Source organism: Erpetoichthys calabaricus, chromosome 9 (assembly GCF_900747795.2).
Source record: "Erpetoichthys calabaricus chromosome 9, fErpCal1.3, whole genome shotgun sequence".
NCBI lineage: Eukaryota > Metazoa > Chordata > Cladistia > Polypteriformes > Polypteridae > Erpetoichthys > Erpetoichthys calabaricus.
This window is the reverse complement of record NC_041402.2, coordinates 33,728,667-33,752,356: the sequence shown is the minus strand read 5'-3', so window position 1 is coordinate 33,752,356 and position 23,690 is coordinate 33,728,667. Positions and strand designations below refer to the sequence as shown.

The 23,690-nt window shown below is 43.6% G+C and overlaps 1 protein-coding gene across 1 annotated transcript in view; it reads right to left on the bottom strand.

Moving 5' to 3' along the window:
- Nucleotides 1-5,250, bottom strand: part of nkd1 (NKD inhibitor of WNT signaling pathway 1) — a 57,020-nt gene extending 51,770 nt beyond the window's left edge. The window contains exons 1-3 of the mRNA XM_028809272.2: nt 5,106-5,250; nt 4,972-5,004; nt 2,700-2,821 (exon numbers count right to left, since the gene is read on the bottom strand). Coding sequence (XP_028665105.2) covers nt 2,700-2,821; nt 4,972-5,004; nt 5,106-5,130 — 180 coding nt within the window. The 5' untranslated portion in view covers nt 5,131-5,250. The remainder of the gene's footprint in view (nt 1-2,699; nt 2,822-4,971; nt 5,005-5,105) is intronic.
- Between the last annotated feature and the right edge of the window lie 18,440 nt (nt 5,251-23,690).

Genomic DNA, 23,690 nt, shown 5'->3' with positions numbered 1-23,690 from the left:
GCTTATTTCAATCTTAAACTGCTGCATTCAGTGTTTTAATTGCTCCTTATTAGCAATAAGATGTAAAAGACAAAGCAGCCAGCAGTTCTCCAGCTAGCTTTTTTCCAATTACATCTGTGTGTGTTCATCATGCACTGTTTGATTTAATAAAACACTTAATAGAAAAATGTGACAGACTGAAAATGATCTGTTTTAGGCTTCAAATCATTTGGATGATATCCTTGGAAAGGAAAAAAATCTACGATATAAGAGCCTTACATTGCACAGACTAACAAGCCATAAAATTAAATAAGGTCTGAGATTGGCAATGATTGGTTTCTAATTAAGCAATTGGGTTGAATGAAAACCTGTAGCCACTGCGGCTCACCAGGACCGACGTTGCCTACCCCTGTCATAGAGGACTGAACCACCCTAGTTATGAGATCTTCACCCCACAACCGTCAGGCAAGCACACAAACACCCCCATCCAGAAGGACTGCGACTGATGAATGCTGTCACCTCGGTCTACACCAACATCATCCACTGTTATGGGTTATTTATTATTTAGGACATGTCTTCAGTCACTGTCCACATGTTTGTATTGGTACATTCGAACTGTTTGTATATTGTACTGTACACATGCTTTGTATATCATCTATTGTACACTGTACATTGACCTAATGCTCTGTTTGCATGTTCTATTTTATACCTTTTTTTAAACTCAAGAGACTTTATGTACTTAAGAGGTTTGTTATACAAGTACATGTCACTGATTACATATACTGTAACAATAAAAATCAAGTTAGAAGAGGAGGGGAAGTAGACATTGGTTTTGTAGCACTCATCACACTCCGCCTGTAAAATAAGAATACACAGTGCCTGGACATCAATATGCACAGCTAGCCAGTGTAATAGAAACCAATACCAGAAAGTTCCACAGGATCTCCAAATATCAATTACCACAATAGAAAAGTCATAAAATCGACCTGTTCAGCGGCAGGAATGGAAGAACTTATCCCCAGTTGTTAAGGATAGAAAAGACAGAGTGACACAAACATCAATGGCCAGAGCACAGCCTGTGAGAGAATGGACATGATATCGCAAGTCATGGTATAGCGCAGTGTTTCCCAACCTCGGTCCTGGGGGGCACACGGTGGCTGCAGGTTTTTGTTCCAACCAGATTCCTAATAGCACTGATCTCACTTAACTAGCTGGTATAATTTTTCTTTTATTCTACATTCAGAAAAGCACAGCAGCATGATTTTTACATTTATAAGACATTTAGAAACATTTCTTCTTTTGCCATAGATTTAAATGCTTAACTCTCTTTTGTTGATTTCATTATATTTTGCCCTTTCTCTGTGCAGTTTTCCCCTTCGTTGTATCTTTTTAATGACAATTAAAAATGAGCAGAGCAGACACGCTGGCAAGCAACACGGAATAATCAAAGGCTATAAGTACTTTAGCGTCAGACCCACTAATGAGTAAATAATGGATTAATTAAACAATTAGAACACCTGGAAAAGTAGAATGAAAATCAAGATGAAAATACTGTTAAAAAGAAAAAAATACATAATTCCCATATAGCTGCTTGGTACATTTTAAAATATATATATATTTTTTTACCAAACTTAGCTTTCTAATTTCTATATTGTTCCCAAAACACAGAACTTGGGAAATAACACATCACTTAATTAGCCCAGGAGTCCAATTAAAAACAGAAGTTGTTGGAACAAAAACCGCCAGCCACAGTGTGCCCCCAGGACCGAGGTTGGGAAGCACTGGATAGCGGACACACGCCAACCCAGCAAGCATAGAAACGGAGCTTTCTGTTCATTTAGTTGGGCTCTTACGTAGTCACAGAACACCAGAAGCCGACGTACACATACATTTCTGTAGTTATAACAAATGGAGACACGAAAGCCTCTTAGAAACCTAATACTGCATCTTGCATTTCAGGCTGTGAATGACTGACAGGTTCCACCAAACTCCCAGATACAGAAGGACAGAAACATTTTAGTGGTCATGAGACATTCCTGGTGTCCTGAGACAGTCCACTGTAAGTGATGTCATTCAAGAATTGAAGCCAAAGCCAAACAGAATCGATGGGCAGAGTCCACCAGAAACTAGACATTCCAGCTTGTAAAAAAAAGAGGGTGAATACGTAACAAGGGGCTTTTGACGTGACGTGTTAGAGGTACAGGGAGACAAAGCCCTGGCATTTAAAATGAGCCTTTGAAATCGGACACAATTTTGGGGGGATCGGAGAGTGACTCAGATTTCCTGTAGACGAGGATGTAAAGAGAATTTACTGGAAAACTTTGTTTGGGAATCGTGATGCTGCCAGGGCCAGTTTGGGAAACTACATGGGCACCTAAAGAGACCATCAATTAGAGGGGATGAATTTGGCATAAAATCTGGAAACAACATGAGTGTAGTTATCACTAAGTAAACTTTATTTATAAAGAAGATGACCAAAAGAGAAGGATCTAATTAATTGTGACATCGCTACTAGCAACTCTAAACTAACTTAATCCCATGGGTCACACTTCACGCTCTTTAGGCGTACTTCACATCTTCAGCCCTATTTGTTCTAATAGCTAGCCGTCCCAGCACTGTGCAGACACAGATGAGTTTCATGCACTCTAAATCAGCCTTGCCCTTCAAAAAACAAATAGGCAACACGGCCCCGTGCCACCCAAACAGGTGGTCTCTCCTACCTTGCTAGGCAGTGATCCAATTTCCTTGTGTTGTGTTGCAGTAGAACAGCCATCTTTTTGCCTGGACAGCCAGTCTTCAATCCCTTTCTGAGCCAAACAGGCACTTACAACCAAACTGTCTCCTATAGAGAAGAAACACAAAAAATAAATGAAAAAAGAGAGCACAGAGGCCACACAGGCAGCCCACCACACAACAAGAGTAGGTACTATGCCAAACAAAAGCCCGAGAGCACAATCTACCCAAGGAGGCCCACCTCTTACTAGCAGCCATGACCTGAGAAACTGCCAAGATGGTCCCATTTCAAACTTGCTCTGGCAGCCATAGTCACACAGATCAGCATTATGGTTCAGGCTCAACTATACAGATGAGACTGGAGAAGACATTACAAGATTTTTCACTGCAACTTTGGTTTCACACTATGACCCCAGGCTCCTTCCTTGCAAAAAGAAAGTGCGCCTCACTCAGAAATGGGATTTGCAAGTAAAGAGGCTCACACGGCAGTGACAAGCAAATAAATATTTTAAATGTGGTTACGTTCTGAACAGAGCAGAGAGACCTGCCAGTGCGTCCCATTTCACAATGTGTGTATGATTAAGTGCTGTATTAATTTTTCCAGATGCACTGAACTGAACTATGTCTGTGAAATAACACAACTGTGAGCAGGGGTGTAATACTTGAGGGGATCTCTTTGAAAATATCCCCGTATGAAATGGGTGCAAGATGGAACCATTACGGGGGATGGACCGTGGCAAACAGTCTTTAGAAGCTTTTGGAAATAAACATTGCGTAGGAACTGAAAAGCAGGATGTAGACATCTTCCATGCCAAGCCCCATTGCCAGGGATGGCTCCACCATATAGATGATCTTGGCAGATGATTGGCAGGGGGGGATGGGGTAATTTTTGTGAAGAGGCTATAAACTTCACTATACAAATACTGGCACTCGGTACCACACCAAAGGGGAGCCCACTCTTCATTATAATATTTGTGTAACATCAAGCCTGAAGCAGTCCCCAACTCTTACGCGCTATATGCATATGAAATGCCTTCAAGACTCTGCAATTTGGGTGTGACATTTTCACCTTTGTCTAGGGTAGCAAAAAAAGCAAAGGCCGGCACTGCCCACTCCTGGTCTACTGTAAAACTTGCTCAATATTACAGTACAGCATTGCAAACCTCATTCCAGGTCCAGGAGGGCTACAAAGAAAACCTCTTTCTATGACTTGTGGGCTACATGGCATTACTTGCCTAACACCTTTATTGAAGGCAAATGACATTTGAGATACAATTGGTTACATTTCTTTTGTTTTCCTCAATTGCAGCACAGATGGTTGAAGTGACTTTCTCGGGGTCACACAGTCTCAGTAGCATCATTTGAACCCACAATCTCAGGGTTTAAAGTCCAAAGACTTAACCATTACACCACACTGCTTGCCAGCCAAACAAATTCCAAAAGTGGTGGGTTTTGTTGCAAGACTGATGGATATAAGCAACAAGCTTCATTCAAAACCTAGAAGAGCATAAAGCAGGTCATGTTAAAAGATTAATCACCTGCAAGATGACTTCTTTCCCATACTAGTTTTGTTGAGCAAGACGGATTTTGAACAGCAAGACTTGCTCCAGAACTAGTGGACAACTTGGCAACTGTTTTAAAGAACTGGTGGGCTACAGGGAAAGTTTCGTATTAAGCTACATGGCAAGTGTGGTTCCAAGACTGGAGGACAAGCGCATTAGTGCAGAACACCGCACGTCCCGTTACATGACTAGTAAACTACAGGGTGCGTCCTGTCTTTTCTTCTCGAGTTTTGTTGTGTGAGCCCTGCTCAGACTAATCGGATGCACGGCTAGTTCCGTTACCACATGAGAGGAATGCATTGCAAATCCTGTTTCACATTAGGAGTTTACATTCCAAGATCCGCTCCGAGACCAGGAGATTGCACTTTGAGTCCTGTTGTGCCAGCCCTGCTCGCAGACTAAAGGAATGCCTGCCAAGTATATCAGATTAGAGAGATGAATTTCAAATCTTGTCTGAAATTATGCGTCCACATTCCGATACTGGGGATTGCATCTTGAGTCCTGCCCCATATTAAGAATTCGGGTAGTTGTTAGACTAGTTGCCTGCACAGCCAGTCCCGTTACAACGCTAGCGGGTGTAATGCAAATCCCGTCCCGTCTGAGTCTGCCGTTTGACTCACGTTGTGGGACATCTTTTTTGCATCACATCTCGCGTTCCCCAATGTAATTATCAAAGTTAACGTCTCGTGTCGCTTACCTTCTGGACTTTCCCGGGCTTTAGAGACTGCAGCTTTTCGGTAAAAGAATGCAATAGAAAAGAAAAACAAAAAGCTTTATTAGTGGTCGGTTCAGCTGGCACCCTATGTCCCCAGCACCGAGTCACCTACTTACCAGGTTTCGAGTAAAGTTTTCCCATCTCTGCAACTCGCAATCCGGCTACGCAACATTGGATAACCTAATAATCCACAACTGGGCTCTGCTCATAGTAGCTAAACAGAGTAAACTGTGGTATCGCAGCGCACAGCGCAAGGACAGACAACGCTGCTCCTCCCATGGGGCGGTACTGCGCTGTGACGTCACTATGTCTCATTGGACTGTAGGAGGGCTGGCAGGAGAGAGACACGCCTTAAAGCCGCGGAACCTTTGAAGCCGAACACAGTTCAGGGCTGAGAAAGCCGATCAGCACTGAAGAGAACTGGAAGATGGGACCATCAATGAATACATAGCCTATGAATACATAGCCTAAACACGCTGCGGGCTCAGGTAGGAAACTGGACAGGTCAGACTCAATTACATACAGGCATGCCAAATTCAGAGCCATCAATCAATCTCATCGAATATGGAAAGTAGTCAAAGCAGAACAGGGACGGCCAGACCTGCCAAACAAAAACTTAGCAATAGTGCAAATTAGAAGCGCATGGCTGATCCAAGAAGATATTCCAAGAGAGGAGAAGGGACCACACGAGACCATAGGTGGAAACAATCTGTTAATTTTTTTTTAATTTTCAACCGGGGAGCTGTTGCCGGCTATGGCAGTCTAGAGCAGGGGTAGGCAACGTCGGTCCTGGAGTGCCACAGTATGTGCAGGTTTTTGTTCCAACCCAGTTCCTTAACGAGAACTCAATTATTGCTGATGAAGCACATATTGCTTAAGTGACATAATGATGCTTCATTTTAGTGGTCTCGCTTGTTAAGGTTCTCCAACCTTAATTGCTTATTTCAATCTTAAACTGCTGCATTCAGTGTTTTAATTGCTCCTTATTAGCAATAAGATGTAAAAGACAAAGCAGCCAGCAGTTCTCCAGCTAGCTTTTTTCCAATTACATCTGTGTGTGTTCATCATGCACGGTTTGATTTAATAAAACACTTAATAGAAAAATGTGACAGACTGAAAATGATCTGTTTTAGGCTTCAAATCATTTGGATGATATCCTTGGAAAGGAAAAAAATCTACGATATAAAAGCCTTACATTGCACAGACTAATAAGCCGTAAAATTAAATAAGGTCTGAGATTGGCAATGATTGGTTTCTAATTAAGCAATTGGGTTGAATGAAAACCTGTAGCCACTGCGGCTCACCAGGACCGACATTGCCTACCCCTGTTTTACATCTTATTGCTAATAAGGAGCAATTAAAACACTGAATGCAGCAGTTTAAGATTGAAATAAGCAATTAAGGTTGGAGAACCTTAACAAGCGAGACCACTAAAATGAAGCATTAAAATGTCACTTAAGCAATATGTGCTTCATCAGCAATAATTGAGTTCTCGTTAAGGAACTGGGTTGGAACAAAAACCTGCACATACTGTGGCACTCCAGGACCGACGTTGCCTACCCCGGGTCTAGAGTGTTTGTGTGTGGAGGCAGGGGGGGGGTTGTCCATTTTTACATTTACATTTATTTGCTTTGCTGACAAGCGACATATAAAGGAGGTCAATATAATCGAGTAAACATCAACCTAGCAGCTGACATCCGTTAGACAGAAATTTACCGACCAAGCGAGTCTTCATACACTTCTTAAACACACTTGAGGGCGTCAGCATTTCAAATGGTGGTGACCTGCTTGTTCCATCAGCTAGGAGCTGCACACGAAAAGAGCCAAGATTGAGATTTGATGCCACACCAAATACTGTTCATCAGCAGATCTGAGTGGGCAAGAAGGGGCATGAGACCTCACATTTGTCTCCATCTATAAAGGTGCTGAGCCGCTGACTACTCTGTACTCTGAATTTAATACATGCTGCTACAGGGAGCCAAAATAGTGAAGTGAAGAGGGGAGTGACACGTGCCCAACTCAGATGGTCAAACACCAGGTGTGCTTCTGTATTTGGAATCATCTTCAGCAGCTTGGCAACACATGCCAGTACTCTTACCAGCAGAGACATGACAGGACAGGACCAAAGCCTGGACCATGAGTTGTGTTGCATATTCCATCAGATAAGGTCTGATCATCTGGATGTTGTATAGAGTGAGTATGTAGGACCAAGAGACTGTTATAAAATGGCACTTGAAGGACAGCTGATTATCAATCACCACCTCAAGGTTGCATAAAGACTTGGCAGGTGTTAGTGATTGTGAGCCAAGTTGAACAGAGATGGGGTGCTGAATAGAAGTATATGTTGGGATAACTAGAATGTTCGTATTTGCCAGTTTGAGCTTGAGATGGTGTTCTTTTATTCTAACTGATACTCTGTGGTCCTCTGGAAGGAACAACAGGTGCAGCTGCCGATCATCGGCATTACATTGACAGGAGAAAGCATGGGGATGAATGATGGAGTCTAGTGAGGAGGTGTATAGAGAGAAGAGGAGAGGGCCCAGCACCGATCCTTGGGGCACCGCATGCTTGCTTGATGTTTCTTCACGCCAGGCCATACGTTAGGATCTGCCCAAGAGGTAGGACTCAAACCACCTGAGGGCAGTCTCAGTGATGCCAAGGTCAAAAAAGGTGGCAAGGAGCATCTGGTAGTTGACCATGTCAAAGGCAGAGGAGAGACCTAGAAGGATAAGGACAGGTGAAGAGTTGTAATGTGTTAACAACCATTAGGCAGAGCTGTCTGAGTGGAATGGCACACAATGGCACACATCCAGACTCTCAGATATGGGGGCCATTTCAGAGTCTTTGATTAACATAACTTGCAGGAGTCTGGGATGTAGTAGAAAACCAGAGGTAACCCTCAGGAGAAGATCCAAACTCTGCACCAGAGCAAAGACTGTAAAGCAATAATGGAAAAAAAAAACATTACTGCGCTGAAAGGAAACACACAAACGGTGAACAATCAGCATTGAGTTCATCTAAGCATCTTTAGAGGAAATGTGCCATGGACTAGGCCTTCATCCAGCTGGCATAGCTGATCCAAGATGCATGCAAAGAAAGCGAGCAGGCCATGATGCGAGAAGTGCTTTGAGGCACACCCACATTAACAGATTATTATAACCTGCCTTTCCACTCGCACACAACATGTGCTTTAAGTGGTAAAGATTGTAGTTATGTGAAGTTTATAAAGTGCTGTGCTTTTTCCCACCCACCTCAGCCCCCCCTCTTCTCCATTTCCCTACCCAGCTCGGCTGTTTATCCATCCGGAGGACAGATGTAATTCCAGCCTGAAAGCAGACGTCAAGGCGCGGGCAAGACTTCTTGTTTCTTGTGGTTTTCTTGCTTCCTCTTTTTGTATTTTTTTTTCCTTTCAAAAAAGACTGCTTGGAGAAGTCAAGTGTCCCCTTGTGTAATCAAGACTCCAGCACCCATCTCATCCCTAAAGAATCTTATTAATGTGCTCTCTCCAAAGGTGACGTCGCTTTCTTCTGCTTCTTGTTAAGAGCCTCGCTAAAACATTGTGTTATTGTCAGAATGGAAAGCGCTTCTTACACGCTCGTTTCCATCAGGCTGCAAAAGAATCACAAGAGGAACAGACTGAAACGCCTGGGGTCAAAGCACTCGCCACGTTTCAGGGCAAAGCTGAAAGCCTATCACGGCAAAGGGGATAAAGAATCCAAGGAGGTAAACCTCAGAGGTGTACCAGAAGCTCTAATCAAACAGCCAGTTTTACGAAATCTCGCCTTTCGTACTCTTGATTATAGCATCAATAACATTTAAGGAGCTAAAAAGATCCACTTTTCAGTTCTGACAGGATCAGCCCCTAAGGAATTAAAGCAGCAGGCATCTCATATCACATGGGATCATTTTCTGGGGGATTAAATCAGAAGGCTTGGGATCTCAGACAGGATCAGTCTCCAAGGAGTTAAACATGCAGGCTTCACATACACTAACAGGATTAATCCCTAAGAGGTTAAACATGCAGGCATCTCCGTTCAGACAGGATCTGTGTTTAAGGAGTTAAACACAATGACATGCGTATGTGAAAGAACCAGTCTTTAAGGGGGTTAAAAAGGCAAGCCCCTCATTTCAGGCAGGGCCAGTGTCTATTAAACCTGTAGGTTACCTTAGTTCAGATTCTTTCTGGGATTAAGCCAGCACACATGTCATATCTGACAGGATGAGTTACATTTGCAAGACCCTCGTATTATTCAGGATCAGCCTCTGAAAAATGATACGTGCAAAAATCCGCCATTTCAAAACATCTCAATCAGCCACTCATACCTGACATAAATTAAGTTCTAAGGATCTTAAACCAGCAAACGTCTCACGTGGTGCAGGATTTGTCTTGAACGAGCTCACCTGCAAGCCTCTCATATCTGCCACAATCAGTCTAAATGAATTAAAAACCACAACGACTCATTTTAGACAGGGTTGGCCCATCCATCCATTTTCCAACTCGCTGAATCCGAACACAGGGTCACGGGGGTCTGCTGGAGCCAATCCCAGCCAACACAGGGCACAAGGCAGGAACCAATCCTGGGCAGGGTGCCAACCCACCGCAGGACACACACAAACACACCCACACACCCTAGGGCCAATTTAGAATCGCCAATCCACCTAACCTGCATGTCTTTGGACTGTGGGAGGAAACCGGAGCGCACGGAGGAAACCCATGCAGACACGGGGAGAACATGCAAACTCCACACAGGGAGGACCCGGGAAGCGAACCCAGGTCCCCAGGTCTCCCAACTGTGAGGCAGCAGCACTACCCACTGTGCCACCGTGCCACCCTAGGGTCAGACCAAAGGGGTTAAATCAACTGTCCTCTCCTGTCTGATGGGATTCACTTTTAAATGCTTATAACAGCAGGTTTTATATACAGATTTATTGGATCCTTACAGTGGCACAGTGCCGCCCACACACAATAAGGAGGTCGCAGCTGCTCCCTGTGTGGAGTTTGCATGTTCCCCCCGTGTCTGAGTGGGTATCCTTGGGGTGCTCCGGTTTCCTCAGACAGTCCAAAGACATGCAGGTTAGGTGGACTGCTGATGCTAAACTGACCCTGATGTGTGTGTTTACCTTGGGAATGGCTGCTGCTCCACTGAGGGGCTGTTTCTGCCTTGTGCATGCAGCAATAGGCTCCAGCTTCCCTGTGACCCTGTTCTGGATAGGCCTTATGGTCACAAGTAAAGTGAAATTCTGACTTGCATGGTGTACCACTCGTATTTGGTCTTAAAATTTAGTTCCACCTAATTTCTCACATTATCAGTCTATAACGGGTTCAACAGAATGAATCCTTAAGGAGTTAAGCCTGAACGTTTATGCTAGAGTTAAATCTCAGTTCTGGCAGGATCACTCCCGGAGGAGTTTAATTGGCAGTTCTGCCATATCCGATTGGATCAATCTCCAAAAAGTTAAAGTCAAAGAGCTGTCATATCCACTACAATCAATTTCTAATGAATTTAACAAGGAGGTCTGTTATATGTGACCAGAAGAGTCTCTAAGAAGTTAAACATCAAGGCCCTCCATATCTGATAGCAATGGTGTTTAACAGATTCAACCTGAAGGCCGGTTCAGTCTGACAGCTTTAGTGTTGAAAGGATTAATTCAATTTCGTTGTTCCTTTGTAAAAGTGACAATGACAATAAAGATCTATCTATCTATTATACAAGCAGTCTCTGAAAAGTTCACCTTGAAGCCCAGTTAGATTGGTGTTCTAAAACAGGGGTGGGCAGATTCAGTCCTGGAGGGCCGCAGTGGTTGCAGGTTTTTGTTCCAACCCAGTTGCTTAATTAAAAACCAATCCTTGTCAATTATTTAATTGCATGGCTTGCTAGTGCTTTAACTCTGCCATGTCAGGTCATTCTCATATCCTAGATTTATTTTCCTTTCTAAGGATATCATCCAAATGATTTGAAGTCTAAAACAGATGAGTTATTCTCAGTGCTTCACTTTTTTCTCTTCACTTTCCTTCCAAGTATTTAATTAAACCAAATAGTGCGTGATAAATACACACACAGGTGTAAATGGTAACAAGCTAAATGGAGAAATGCTGGTCTCTTTTGTCATTTGCGTGGTATTGCTAATTAGGAGCAATTAAAAACCAAGAATACAGCTGTTTAAGACTAAAATAAGCAATAAGGGTTCAAAATCTTAACGAGTGAGACAACTAAAGTGAAGCTAAAGTGTTACTTGAGCAATAAGGGTTTCTTATTAAGCAATTGGGTTGGAGCAAAAACCTGCAGCCACTGCGGCCCTCCAGGACTGAATTTGCCCACCCCTGTTCTAAAAGATTAAACATACAGGCGTCTCAGGTCTGACAGGATCACTCTCTCTGAGAGACTTTAACCAGCAAGTGTTTCATTTCTGACAGTTTCAAAGCTGGTATGCTTAACAGGATCACTTTCCAAGAGGTAAAACCCACAGATCAGTCATATCTGACATATTTAGCTTTGAGAACACTAAACATGCAGACGTCCCAGTTCTGACAGGGTCACTCTTTAAAGAGTTAACTCAATAGGCCTCTCACATCTGACAGGGTCAAAGGTTAAATTTGAAGATCTGTACTGTTTTCTAAAAATTATACATGCAAACATCTCATATTTAACAGCTTATAAGACATTAAATTTATAAGCCTATCATATATAACTGGAAAAGACTCTAAGAGATTAACCCTTTGGGTCTGAGATATCTCATTCTGTAAGAAGATACACTTTGAAAAGGCTCAGTTTCTAAGAAATTCTGACAGACTGAGTTTATGCAAGGTTATAAATACAGGCCTAAAATATCTGACAGGATCCATCTCTAAGAGCATAAACCTGAAGGCCTCTCATATCTGATAGAATCAGTTTCCAAGGCCTGTCACTTTTTATTGGGTCACTTTCTAAAAAAAGTAAACTTACAGACCTGCCATTTCTGATGGAATCAGTTTCTGTATGTTTGGAAAACAGGCCTGTCACATTAAACAGGATCAGTTTCTAAAAATTAAACTTGCAAGCCATTGCTTTTTGATGGGATCAAATTCTAAAAAAACAAACATATTGGCCTATCATTTCTGACAGGATCAGTTTCTGCAAAGCTAGAAATATAGCCTTTCATATCTGACAGGATCAGTCTCTAAGAACATAAACCTGAAGAGCTGTTATATCTGAACCAGTTTCTAAGAAATTAAGCTTGTAGTCCTGTCACTTCTAACAGAATCAGCTTCTGCAATGTGATAAATACAGGCCTATCCTATCTGACTGGATCAGTCTCTAAGAACATAAACCTGAAGAGCTGTCATATCTAATAGGATCCGTTTCTAAGGCCATAACATTTCTGTTATGATCAGTTTCTAAAAAATGAACTTAGGCCTGTCATTTCTGATACTACCCATTCCTGCAAGGTTGGAAACACAGGCCTGTCACATCTGACAGGATTAGTCTCTAAGAACGTAAACCTGAAGACCTATCATATCTGGTAAAAATCAGTTATTAAAATAGAGGCCTGTCACATGTGTCTCTAACAGCATAAACCCGAAGACCTGTCATATTTAACAGGCCCAGTTTCTAAAAAGTTAAATTTGTAGGCCTGTCAAATCTGACAGGATCAGATTCTGCAAGTTTACAAATATAGGAATATTATATCTTACTGGATCAGTTTCTAAGAATGTAAAGCTGAAGGCTCTTCGTATCTAATAGGATCGGCTTTTAAGCCATGGAATCTCTGATAAGATGAGTTTATACAAAAAACTGAAACTTAAACACCTGTTATTTCTGAAAGGATCCATTTCAGAATGAGTCATTAAGAATGTAAATCTGTAGGCCTGTCATATCTGAAAACACCAGTTTCTAAAAAATAAAGTTACAGGCCAGTCATTTCAGATAGGAACAGAGTCTGCAATGTTAGAAGTACAGCCTGTCATATCTAACAGGATCAGTCTCTAAAATGGTAAACATGCAGCTGTGTCATATCTAATACGGTCAGTTACTGAAAAAACAGGCCTGTCATATCTAACAGGATCAGCCACTAAGAGCATAAACTGAAGACCTTTCATATCTGAAAGGACAATTTTCTAAGCTGTAGGCCTGCCACTTCTCACAGGATCAGTCTCTGAGAATGTAAACCTTTAGGAAGGTCATATCTGATAAGATCAGTTACTAAAAACACAGGCTTGGTAGATCTGAAATGATCCATAAACCTGGAGGACTGTCATATCTGATATAATCGGTTTCTAAGAATCAAACTTGTCGGCCTGTCACTTCTGACAGGATCTGTTTTTGCAAGGTTATAAATACAGATAAGGCATCTTATGTGACAGAATTGGTCACTAAGAAACATAAACATTAAGACCTGTCATATCTGATAGGATTAGTTACTAAGGCGTGACATTTCTGATTCTGCAAGGTTAGAAATGCAACCCATCATCTCTGACAGGATAAGTCTTTAAGAACATAAAAATGCAGGCCTGTCATCTCTGACACGATCAGGCTTTAAGAGCGTAAACATGTACGCCTGTCATATCTGACAGAATCAGTTACAAAAAATTAAATATATGGGCCTATTATTTCTGATAGGATGAGTTTCTGTAAGGTCACAAATGCAGACCTGCCATGTCTGACAGGGTCAGTCTCTATAAATATCCAGCTGTAGGCTTGTTCTGTTTGATTGGTTTATTTTCCTAAGGGATTCAACGTATGACAGGTTAGAGGATGTTAAAATTGTAAGCCTGTCACATTCTGCATAAGAGGGTCAGTTTTCTAAGGGTTTAAACGTACAGGCATTTTAGTTCTGACTGGATTGGTTGGGCATGGCCCTAAACCAGTAGGCCTTTCACACCTGACAGGATCACTTTCATACGGAGCAAAACATGTCTCCTGGGTACAGGAAAGAGTTAAATGTAACCTAAAGTACCTTCACTCGCATGTGCACTTGATGCATTAAAACAGGGTTCAAGATAAAGCTGAAGAGCCTACAGAGTGTAGAGGCACACAGCAGCGTGTGTTTGTGTCGGTCACTTCTGAATGTTGTTGTTGGGCAAGTCCATCTCAGTTTCCTGTATTTACACTCCTAAAAGACAATAGATTTGTGCACATTAAAATCAAGAAGAGCAAGCGTACCAGAGGCTGACAGACACGCAGCCCACCCCCCCCTCCCGCTGGCCGTCACAAAGCAGCTATTCAATAAAGCATAGCAGGGTACCTCTTTTTATCTCACCGGATCCAAGCGCTGGGAAACGGAGCCAAGATGAGTGGCCTTGCTGACCTTTCAGCACTAGATGGCTGTGCCAACTCTGGCAGCAACTGGGCATCACTGTAATTAGGAACAGAACTGCTGCCATGTGCCCTAGAATCAGATGTAACTTAGCACATTTAAATAATGGCTACTGACACAGTTTTAATGAACAGAAAGACAACCATTTTGATCATTCAGCCCTGCTTGATATAAAAATGAGAATGCCGGTGTTTGTCCACTGAGGAGCGCTTCTGTCTTTTATGTTTTACCATCAGAGCTTCAGATGTGCATTAGTGTGCTGCTGCCAGGGCTCATTCCTTTTTGACCAGCCAGGTTTCTTACTACCGTTTTGTTAGGCTGTCAGCTCAAATCAGTCTTTTTTACTGGTCAGCAATGGTCATTGCAGGCAGCAGTCTCAAGCAGATGCTCTTTCTTAGGGAAGTTTGTGCTGGCCATTCACGTAGTGTTTGCCTTCAGCTATGTCTTTAGCTTTCCCAGGACAGAAAGCTCCCAATCTGTCGCTCCGCCGGCACGGTCATCGCAACTAGAGGAGCGTTTAGCGTCCTGCAGGGCTGCTCTCCAAGGCCTGCAGCATGTGCACAAATGGCACATTCAGCTAAGAACAGCAGGGAACCCCTTTGATGTGAGGATCAAACACACTTCTGCGTCTTCTTCTCCGGTGCTGCCTTCCAGACTTGCTAATGGGATCAAATTGGAAAAGTAAGCTTCGTGGTGGCTAGATCATTGCCAGGGTGACCACTGAGGAGGGGTGAGGCAGCACATGAGACAGAAGCCAGTAGTTTAGCCCAGCAGTCGCAAACCACAAGGCTTAGATGAGCAGGTGTTAGAAAATATACAGTGGCACACACAGGCAAATTCACACGTCCACCCGCCGACCGAGGCCCACTTGCGTGCATCTTCACTAAACATAGTTAGAAATTAACAAGTCGGGTGGTTTAAATAATGCTGCCGGAGCTGAGGCACATTTTGGTGCCCCTCCAACCCTTTCAACCTTATGAGGCATGAGACAGAACACTAAATCCACTTAAATACGGATTGTGATACAGGCTTCATGACACAAGAGTCCCATATTACACCGCATCCCTGGGACAGTGGACAAAATAATAGATAGATAGATAGATAGATAGATAGATAGATAGATAGATAGATAGATAGATAGATAGATAGATAGATAGATAGATAGATAGATAGATAGATAGATAGATAGATAGATAGATAGATAGATAGATAGTGTGGCGGATGGCCGGGGCTCTTACCCGGCCGGGACGCCTCTACATTGGAAGGACCAGAGTATTCCGTTTCCACAGTATTGCATCCCCCAAGGCGATAGAGGGCAGCCCCCCTGGAGTGCGGTGGTGCCACGGGTTTGGACCAATGGAGTTCGACCCTGTTGTGGCCTGTGAGAACTGTTGAGCCCTTTGATGCAGAACTACTGCCACACCTGGAAGTGCTGCCAGAAGTAAGTCAATGAGCACATGGAGCGCTTCCAGGTGCCTTATAAAAGGAGCCAGCAGCCACTGTTCTGGGAGCCAGAGTCAGGTGGGAGATGATGAAGCTCGCCAGGAGGAACGGAGTCAAGAGCAAAGAAGGTGAAGAAAAGGTTTTGTGCTGACCTGTGCTTGTGACTGTGTTGTACCGGTGGGAAACGGGTGAAGGTGTTTCCCATGGGAAAGAAAGAAAATAAAACTGTGTGTGCTCACACATCTGTCTGTGTCGGGTCGGGGCAGCTGAATGCCCCCTGGTGGGTAGATAGATAGATAGATAGATAGATAGATAGATAGATAGATAGATAGATAGATAGATAGATAGATAGATAGAGTTTGTCACACACATGCAAATGAAAGACAACTTGTTATCTTGCAATTCCACCCTGAGCCGAGGGTTGGCGCTGTCTCCTAAATAATATTTTTTGGTCAAAATGCATTTCAATACATTTATTATGCTCTTTCTTTCAAAAAATAAAATGCCATTTCTCTTTAATTGCTTTGTTCTGCAGACCAAGTAACAAATAACTTAAACACACTGAAGTGGGAAGGTGAAACATCACAACTTAGAGTTGCAAAAAGCCTGACAGCACGTGAATGCAGCCACGGCACCTCTGGCCCTGCTGGCCCCGCCCACTTAGACACGCCCCTTCGACGTGTGCTGATATAAATTGGATGTCACCAACCAGCAGCTCGGAGTCCAGCAAGGCCTTTATCTGAAGAAGAACAAAATCACAGCACTACTTGTTATTCTTGTTGTTTTCGTTTTTTGTTCTCAGTTATATGGGGTTCACCATTGGTGCCCCAACTCTTTATGGCTGTCTTACCTTTTATATTACAAGGTGCGTGCACATGTTTGGAAACCCCTGGTAAAGTTGTACATTTTGTTGTAATAAAAACAGCTTTGACACCAAGCAAAGTAAAACTACAGCATCTTTATGGAAATGTTAATGTTGTGACAGACCGGCTGATGTCCCTGCTCCCTTAACTGTCCTGGAAGCCAAAATAAGGGATGGTGAGGAAGGAAGCTGCAAACTTTCCCCTTCTGTGCCAGGAGATGGACATGGAGGGACACTGCAGCAGCAGGTGCATCAGAACTGAAACTCTGTCAGCAATGAATGGATGTGTTGGCTGGGTAAGAAACCTGACCATGATGGTTAACAGTCCTTTTCCCAGTTGGGAGGCCAAAACTATGGGTCAGGGGGAGTCTGCCTGCTATGAGGAGATCATTCCCCCATACACTGGGTGGCAGCATCCCTTCTGGCATGTACTACCTGCAGGACAGCATGGGAGTAGAGGTCTGTTGGGTTCTGTCATGTCTGCCAGCGTTAGCTGTCAGGAATTGACTACTGAGCATCCAGCATGGTTCTGCCTAAGCCAGAAGTGCTTAGAAGAAGCCTCTGGAACTGTTCATGTTAACGGTGAGCAATTGTGTTTCCGGTTTGGAGCTCAGTGTTGCCCCCTAGAGGCACGGCTGTATGATTCTATGACTGGATAGATGAACTAAAAAAAATATGCAAAAAAAGAAAAAAAATAGCTTTAAAACAAACACAGCAAGTGGACATTCAAAACAATAAACTTAAACAAATATTTCTTGAGTTTGAACAAAACGCGTATTGAATTTTGTGATTGCGAAATTGAACTTAAAATTAAACTTGCCTGTTTGGTGCAGTTCAAGTCCCTCCCTGGTGCTCCCTGTGTAGAATGAGCATGATCCCCCATGTTGGTGTGGGTTTTCTCCAGGTGCTCTGGTTTCCTCCACAGGTTAGGAGGATTGGTGATGCTAACAGACCCCTGATGTGTGTGCGTGTGTGTGTTCACCCTGTGATGGACTGATGCCCTGTCCAGGTGTTGTTGTTCCTGCTTTGCACCCCATGATTGCTCAGATAGGTTCAAACTTACCCACTACCTTGCCCTGAATAGGAACTTTAAGATAATGGAGGGATGGAAGGACAGATGGATGGATGGATGGATGGCCCAGGCCCCTCACAGACCCCGTGATTATCAGAGGTGACTGTGTGTAAAGGGTACAGACCTACAAATACCTGGCAGTGCAGCTGGATGATAAACTGGACTGGACTGCCAATACTGATGCTCTGTGCAAGAGAGGACAGAGCCGACTAAACTTCCTTAGAAGGCTGTCGTCCTTCAACATCTGCAATAAGATGCTGCAGATGTTCTATCAGACGGTTGTGGCGAGCGCCCTCTTCTACGTGGTGGTGTGCTGGGGAGGCAGCATAAAGAAGAGGAACGCCTCACGCCTGGACAAACTGGTGAGGAAGGCAGGCTCTATTGTAGGCATGGAGCTGGACAGTTTGACATCTGTGGCAGAGTGACGGGCGTTGAGCAGGCTCCTGTCAATAATGGAGAATCCACTGCATCCACTGAACAGTATCATCTCCAGACAGAGGAGCAGCTTCAGTGACAGACTGAGAAGATCGTTCCTCTCCCACACTATGCGACTCTTTAATTCCACCCGGGGGGGGTAAACGTTAACATTATACAAGATTATTGACTGTTATACCTGCCTCGCACTCTCCACCTTGCACTTTTTAACTTGCACTGCATTTTTATTGCTCTTTAATTAATATTGTTTTTATCAGTATGCTGCTGCTGGAGTATGTGAATTTCTCCTTGGGGATTAATAAAGTGTCTATCTATCTATCTATCTATCTATCTATCTATCTATCTATCTATCTATCTATCTATCTATCTATCTATCTATCTATCTATCTATCTATCTATCTGGATGGATGTTTCGCTCCTCTCACATACTTCTCTGACCATCTTGTCAGTTTCAAAGTGTCCTGCAATCTAAACAACTCTTAAAAATAACAGTCGTGTAATGGCTTTGTAATGGGTTGTGTGGTCCCTCATAGACCCACTGCTTGACAAAGTACCTTCTAATTATGGGAAGGGGTCTTTACATGTGAAATTAGCTCTTTGGACTTGGAAACATGTCCTGGGATGTGGACAAAGCAGACATTTTTAATGTGCAGTAGACTACCTAGCAGGGTACTGACAGATTAAGAAAACCTGAATTTAGGCTGTGTGATTGCATGCAGCAAGAGTCCTTTTAAATTTGAACCCCCTGGCATTTCATAAATCTGTTATCATCTTTTCCTGGTTATTTATGGAACCTCTTAGAGACCTAAATAAAATTCTTTCCTACTCTTAGGAACCTTCTAATTTCAAAAGAACCTGCCATCATATGGATTTTTCTTTTGAGAAACAAAAATGGTTCCTCTATGGCATCGCTCTGAAGAAACCATGCACTTTTGCTCCTTTATTTTTAAGAGTGAGAGGTGCCCGCCTGCCCTCATGAATGCCAATATGGCATGTGACTCTGAAATGCGTGTGTGTCATTTTGATTCAGAGAAGTTTGCAGGGTGGTGAGGCTGTGCAGATTGCACTATGCAAAATGTGAAATGTGTATAATGAAAATATTTAAAAGTAATATATAAATAAGACACTGAAAGTGTTTGCAGATATTAAGGTTAACGTTTAACTTTCACCTTTGTATTATTATTTCTGGGTGGCACGGTGGTGCAGTGGGTAGCGCTGCTGCCACGTAGTTGGGAGACCTGGGGACCTGGGTTCACTTCCCGGGTCCTCCCTGCGTGGAGTTTGCATGTTCTCTCTGTGTCTGCGTGGGTTTCCTCCCACAGTCCAAAGACATGCAGGTTAGGTTCATTGGTGATTCTAAATTGGCCTGTTTGTGTGTGTGTCCTGCAGTGGGTTGGCACCCTGCCCAGGATTGGTTCCTGCCTTGTGCCCTGTGTTGGCTGGGATTGGCTCCAGCAGACCCCTGTGAAATTGTGTTCGGATTCATCGGGTTGGAAAATGAATGGATGGATTATTATTTCTCTCTATTATAAAAAAAAATCTTGGAAGAAGACGAGACATGATTTTCTTAGAGAGACACTTTCACGTCCTGCGAGACGAGACTTTGTGCCAAGACATTTAACCATGTCCAGGGCCAGAAATAAAAGTCAAAAAGTAGATGACAAAGTAGAACATCTTAAAGAATTCAAAGCGTTGGCGCGATACACATGAAGAGCAGGTTAGAGATGATGGAAGTACGAAAATTTGAAAGTCTCAAAAAAATGATAGTAAAGATCACATTAACGCAAACAAATGGAAATTATTACTTGGTGAAATAATGGAACAGCGAAAAGAGATCGAATATATTGTTCAGATTTAAACTTTAAGTCAGAGACTTGTAGATCGTCTAATTCGTGTTGCCATCAGGGAAAAATAGTGTTTCTTCCCAATGAAGAGGCATATCTGCAAGAATTAAAATATTGTTTGGTGAAAGTGAAATCCCGCGAGAGAACATTTCAAACCCCGCGAGACAAGAGCTTATGCAAAGAGATTTGAAAAAATCCTGTCCACATCTAAAACATTTACAACCACGCACACGGTTCAGTCATTTCTCATTTGTGTGAGTGCTATTGTCAGACACAGTTCTTGTAGAGAGAAAGAAACGATATTCACTCACGGGCAGTTATACGATGTGTTTTCACGACGTAAGTCCAAACACTGAATCAAAATTCAATTTGATATTAATGAAAAGGTAAAAGTGAAAAGAGAGCGAATATTTGGACATAGGTGATATGACAGAAGTATGTAGATATTGTTTGGCTTTAAACTTTAAGTTGGAGACTTGTAGATCATCTAATTCGTGTTGCCATCAGGGTAACGTAGTGTTTCTTCCCAATGAAGAGGCCTATCCGTGAGAATTTAAAGATTTGTTGCTTGGTGAAAGTGAAATCCTAATACGTGAGCGGCAGAGACAAGAAGTTGCTGGCACATAGTACAGGCGGGGGGGTTGGCGAGCACAGCGAGCAGGGGGAAAAGCCCCCTAATTGTAGCATTAAAAAAACACTGTCATCTGAGGAGATCGCTTTGTCAACTAAGTCCACATGCAGGCCCTGAAAAATCAGCAATGGGGAGAACATTGGGACACAAAGCTCTACAATATGCAGCTGCATCCATCCATCCAAGCACATATATGCATTGCCTTCCCCAAGCACAAAGTGACACATCCGTTTTCCAAACCCACTCATTCAGAGCAGCGTTATGGGGCAGCTGGAGCCTATGCCAGAAACCATTGGGTACACAAGGTGGGAACAACACCTTGACAGGGTGCCAGCCCATCACAGGGTGAACACATACATATCACGGGCTAATTTATCATCTCCATTCCTAATCTGTTTGTCTATGGAGTGTGGGAGGAAACTGGAGCATCCAGCAGACACTCCAGCAAACACGGGGAGAACATTCAAACTCCATACCTACAATCAAATGTGCAGCCTGGAGCTGATAAAAATGGCTCATAACTCCTGCCCACAGGGGTATGCATTGGCATGTGTGCCGGCGTGCATACACAAGACCAAATGGTGGAGGGCACATTGGCCCCTTGCAGTCATTGCAAATCTTTCTGCATGTCATTTTTCTGCTACCTCTTGTTAGGTTTATTGGCAGCTCTAAATTAAAGACTTAGGGTGGGTGTGCGTTCGATGACCCACCCAAAGCTGGTTCTTGCTTTGTTTCCATTGCTGTTAGGACAGGCTGCTACTTACGCACTGGAAATATTAGGATTGAAAAATGAATTACTTGTGATGACTTCTGTGTGGCATTTGTGTGTCCATATGGGATTCCTCCCAAAGTTCAAGAACACACTGTGAAGTTGATTGGCATGTCTAATTTGGCCTAATAAGGGTGATGAGCTGTGATCCCATCCCAAGGTGAGTGCTCCATTGAGATCACTGCTGCCAGGTCAGGTTCTGGTAGTGTCCAATATGTTGTCTGTGTAGTCTGTGCTGTCATCTGTGTGTTTGTGGGCCTTTCAGTTAGCTTGAGTGAGTCTGGCCAGGCTCCTCATTTGTACGGTGTTTATGCCCACCAAGCCACTGCTCTCTGTATGTTCTTAATTGCACCATTCTCTGTAATCATGCAGATTTCAGGAGGGCATATGTTTCTGAGATGCTGGACCCAACTCTTCTGGCACCAAACACAGTCATGTTGTTCAGTCGTCATGCCCCTTTCAATGTTTGGGCAAACAACAACTAAACCTGTCATCCAGGTTTGTCAGCTACGCGCAGTATAGTGAGGTGGAGAAGCAGGCTGGCTGTTCAAACTACTAAAGAAGTGGGCACCTGAACACTCAAGGCTGCAAGCTGTAATCTCACCTTTGCTGCAGGTTGTGAGACGCTTACCTCGTCTTGCAGTGTCCCTGGTGAATACAAAATGCTGCGCTGCTCAGATCACACATACAGTTCAACATAAAGGATGCTATATAACACAGAAGATAATGGAGCTTACATTAATACATACAATTTTCCTGAACCATGAAGATTAAGGTGGCACAATGTGACTTCACCACTCCGGCCGACCAGGTTGAAATCCCAGACAGGTCCCCATCTGTATTGAATCTGCACATTCTTACTGTGTGCCCGTAGGAGTTCTGTGGGTAGTCAAAGATTTGCATTAAATTAGCTGGTAATTCACTGTGCCCTGCAGCAGATTGATGCCCCATTCGTGCTGGGTTCCTGCCTTGCATCTCATACTGCCAGGAAAGTCTCTGGCTCGCCACAACCCTGAATCAAAATAGGCACACATGCATGGATCTTGAAGTTGACGGAGACACTCCCATGACTTTGAACAAATGTGTGTGATTACCCATGTCTGGCCACTGCCTGGCATCGGCTGCCTAGGTTTTTGGGGGAGTGGTGTTTTGCTCTAATGCTCTCCTCCACCTATGGCATGGCCCGTTGAGAGCACAATGTCACACTGCTGGCGAGAGTGCCACCATCTGAATGTCTATTCTGGCCAGCTCTGAACACTCGGAGACACATACACATTTGCTCGTGGCCTCTTCTTAGCCCATCTCTATCTCTGGTTGACCTTTGATCTGGTCACTTACTTCACCTCCCCCTCATCCAGCCCCAAGTGATGGCAAGTTCACACTTCCTCAGGCTAGGTCAAGCTCAAATGAAGCGGTCATGTTGGCACCACATGGAAAGGCAATTGAGAGTGCTGAGGTCACTGGGGGGACAGACCCCACACATCGGCACACAGCTCACGCACCTGGCCTCACTAAATCACACTACACAGGCGACTTGCAGCAGTCAGAGTTGAGAGCGTGAGGCCATGGAGGAGGAGCTTCTCCAGCTCAGACCGGACTGGAACACTCGAGCAGACTCACACGGCAGCAAAGTAGCTGGACACAGAGAGGCAAAGCAGTTCAGCAGCTCTGAACGTGGTGGAAGTGGCTCTGGTGAAGGATGTGGAACTGACTTCTTCTAGGTGTAGCAGGAGAAGGATAGAGATAAAGGAGTGGCAGTACACACCCCAGACAGGAGACCTTCACCAGGCTGGGATGACACATCAACAAAGTTTTGCCTGAGGTTGAGCTCTATAGGACCAATAGTACCCCAGACCACTAGGGGTTAGCAGCAGTGTCCTGCTCAGGGTCCAACAGAGGCTCTCGGTAGGTGGGAGTGGCACTGGAGTAATCTTACTGTATAAGGACCTGCACCTCCTCAGTGCGATGAGTTTAGAGTTGGACCTTGTGGGGAGGAACAGAGGAGCTGATAAAGGAAGGTCAGGGAGGAACTGTTTAACTGGTCGATTGTTTTGGGTAGGTGGCCAGACACTTGTAGTCTTCTTGTCATTCTTGATGAGTATAGTAGGGTCCAGAGTGGCACAGTCTTTGTTATTTTATTAAAGAGGGAGATTCACTCAAAAGAGGTCCTGAATATTCTGTTCTAACTCCCATTAGGATGGAGCAATCTGAACCAAACAAAATACGCTCTATACATTGATGTACTGTATGTGTAATATGTGTATGTGTATATGCAATGCTGGAAGTGTTTTCCGTTTCCTGCCAGACACATGTTGGTCCATGTTCCTGAACAAATCGGCAAGCAGCAATTT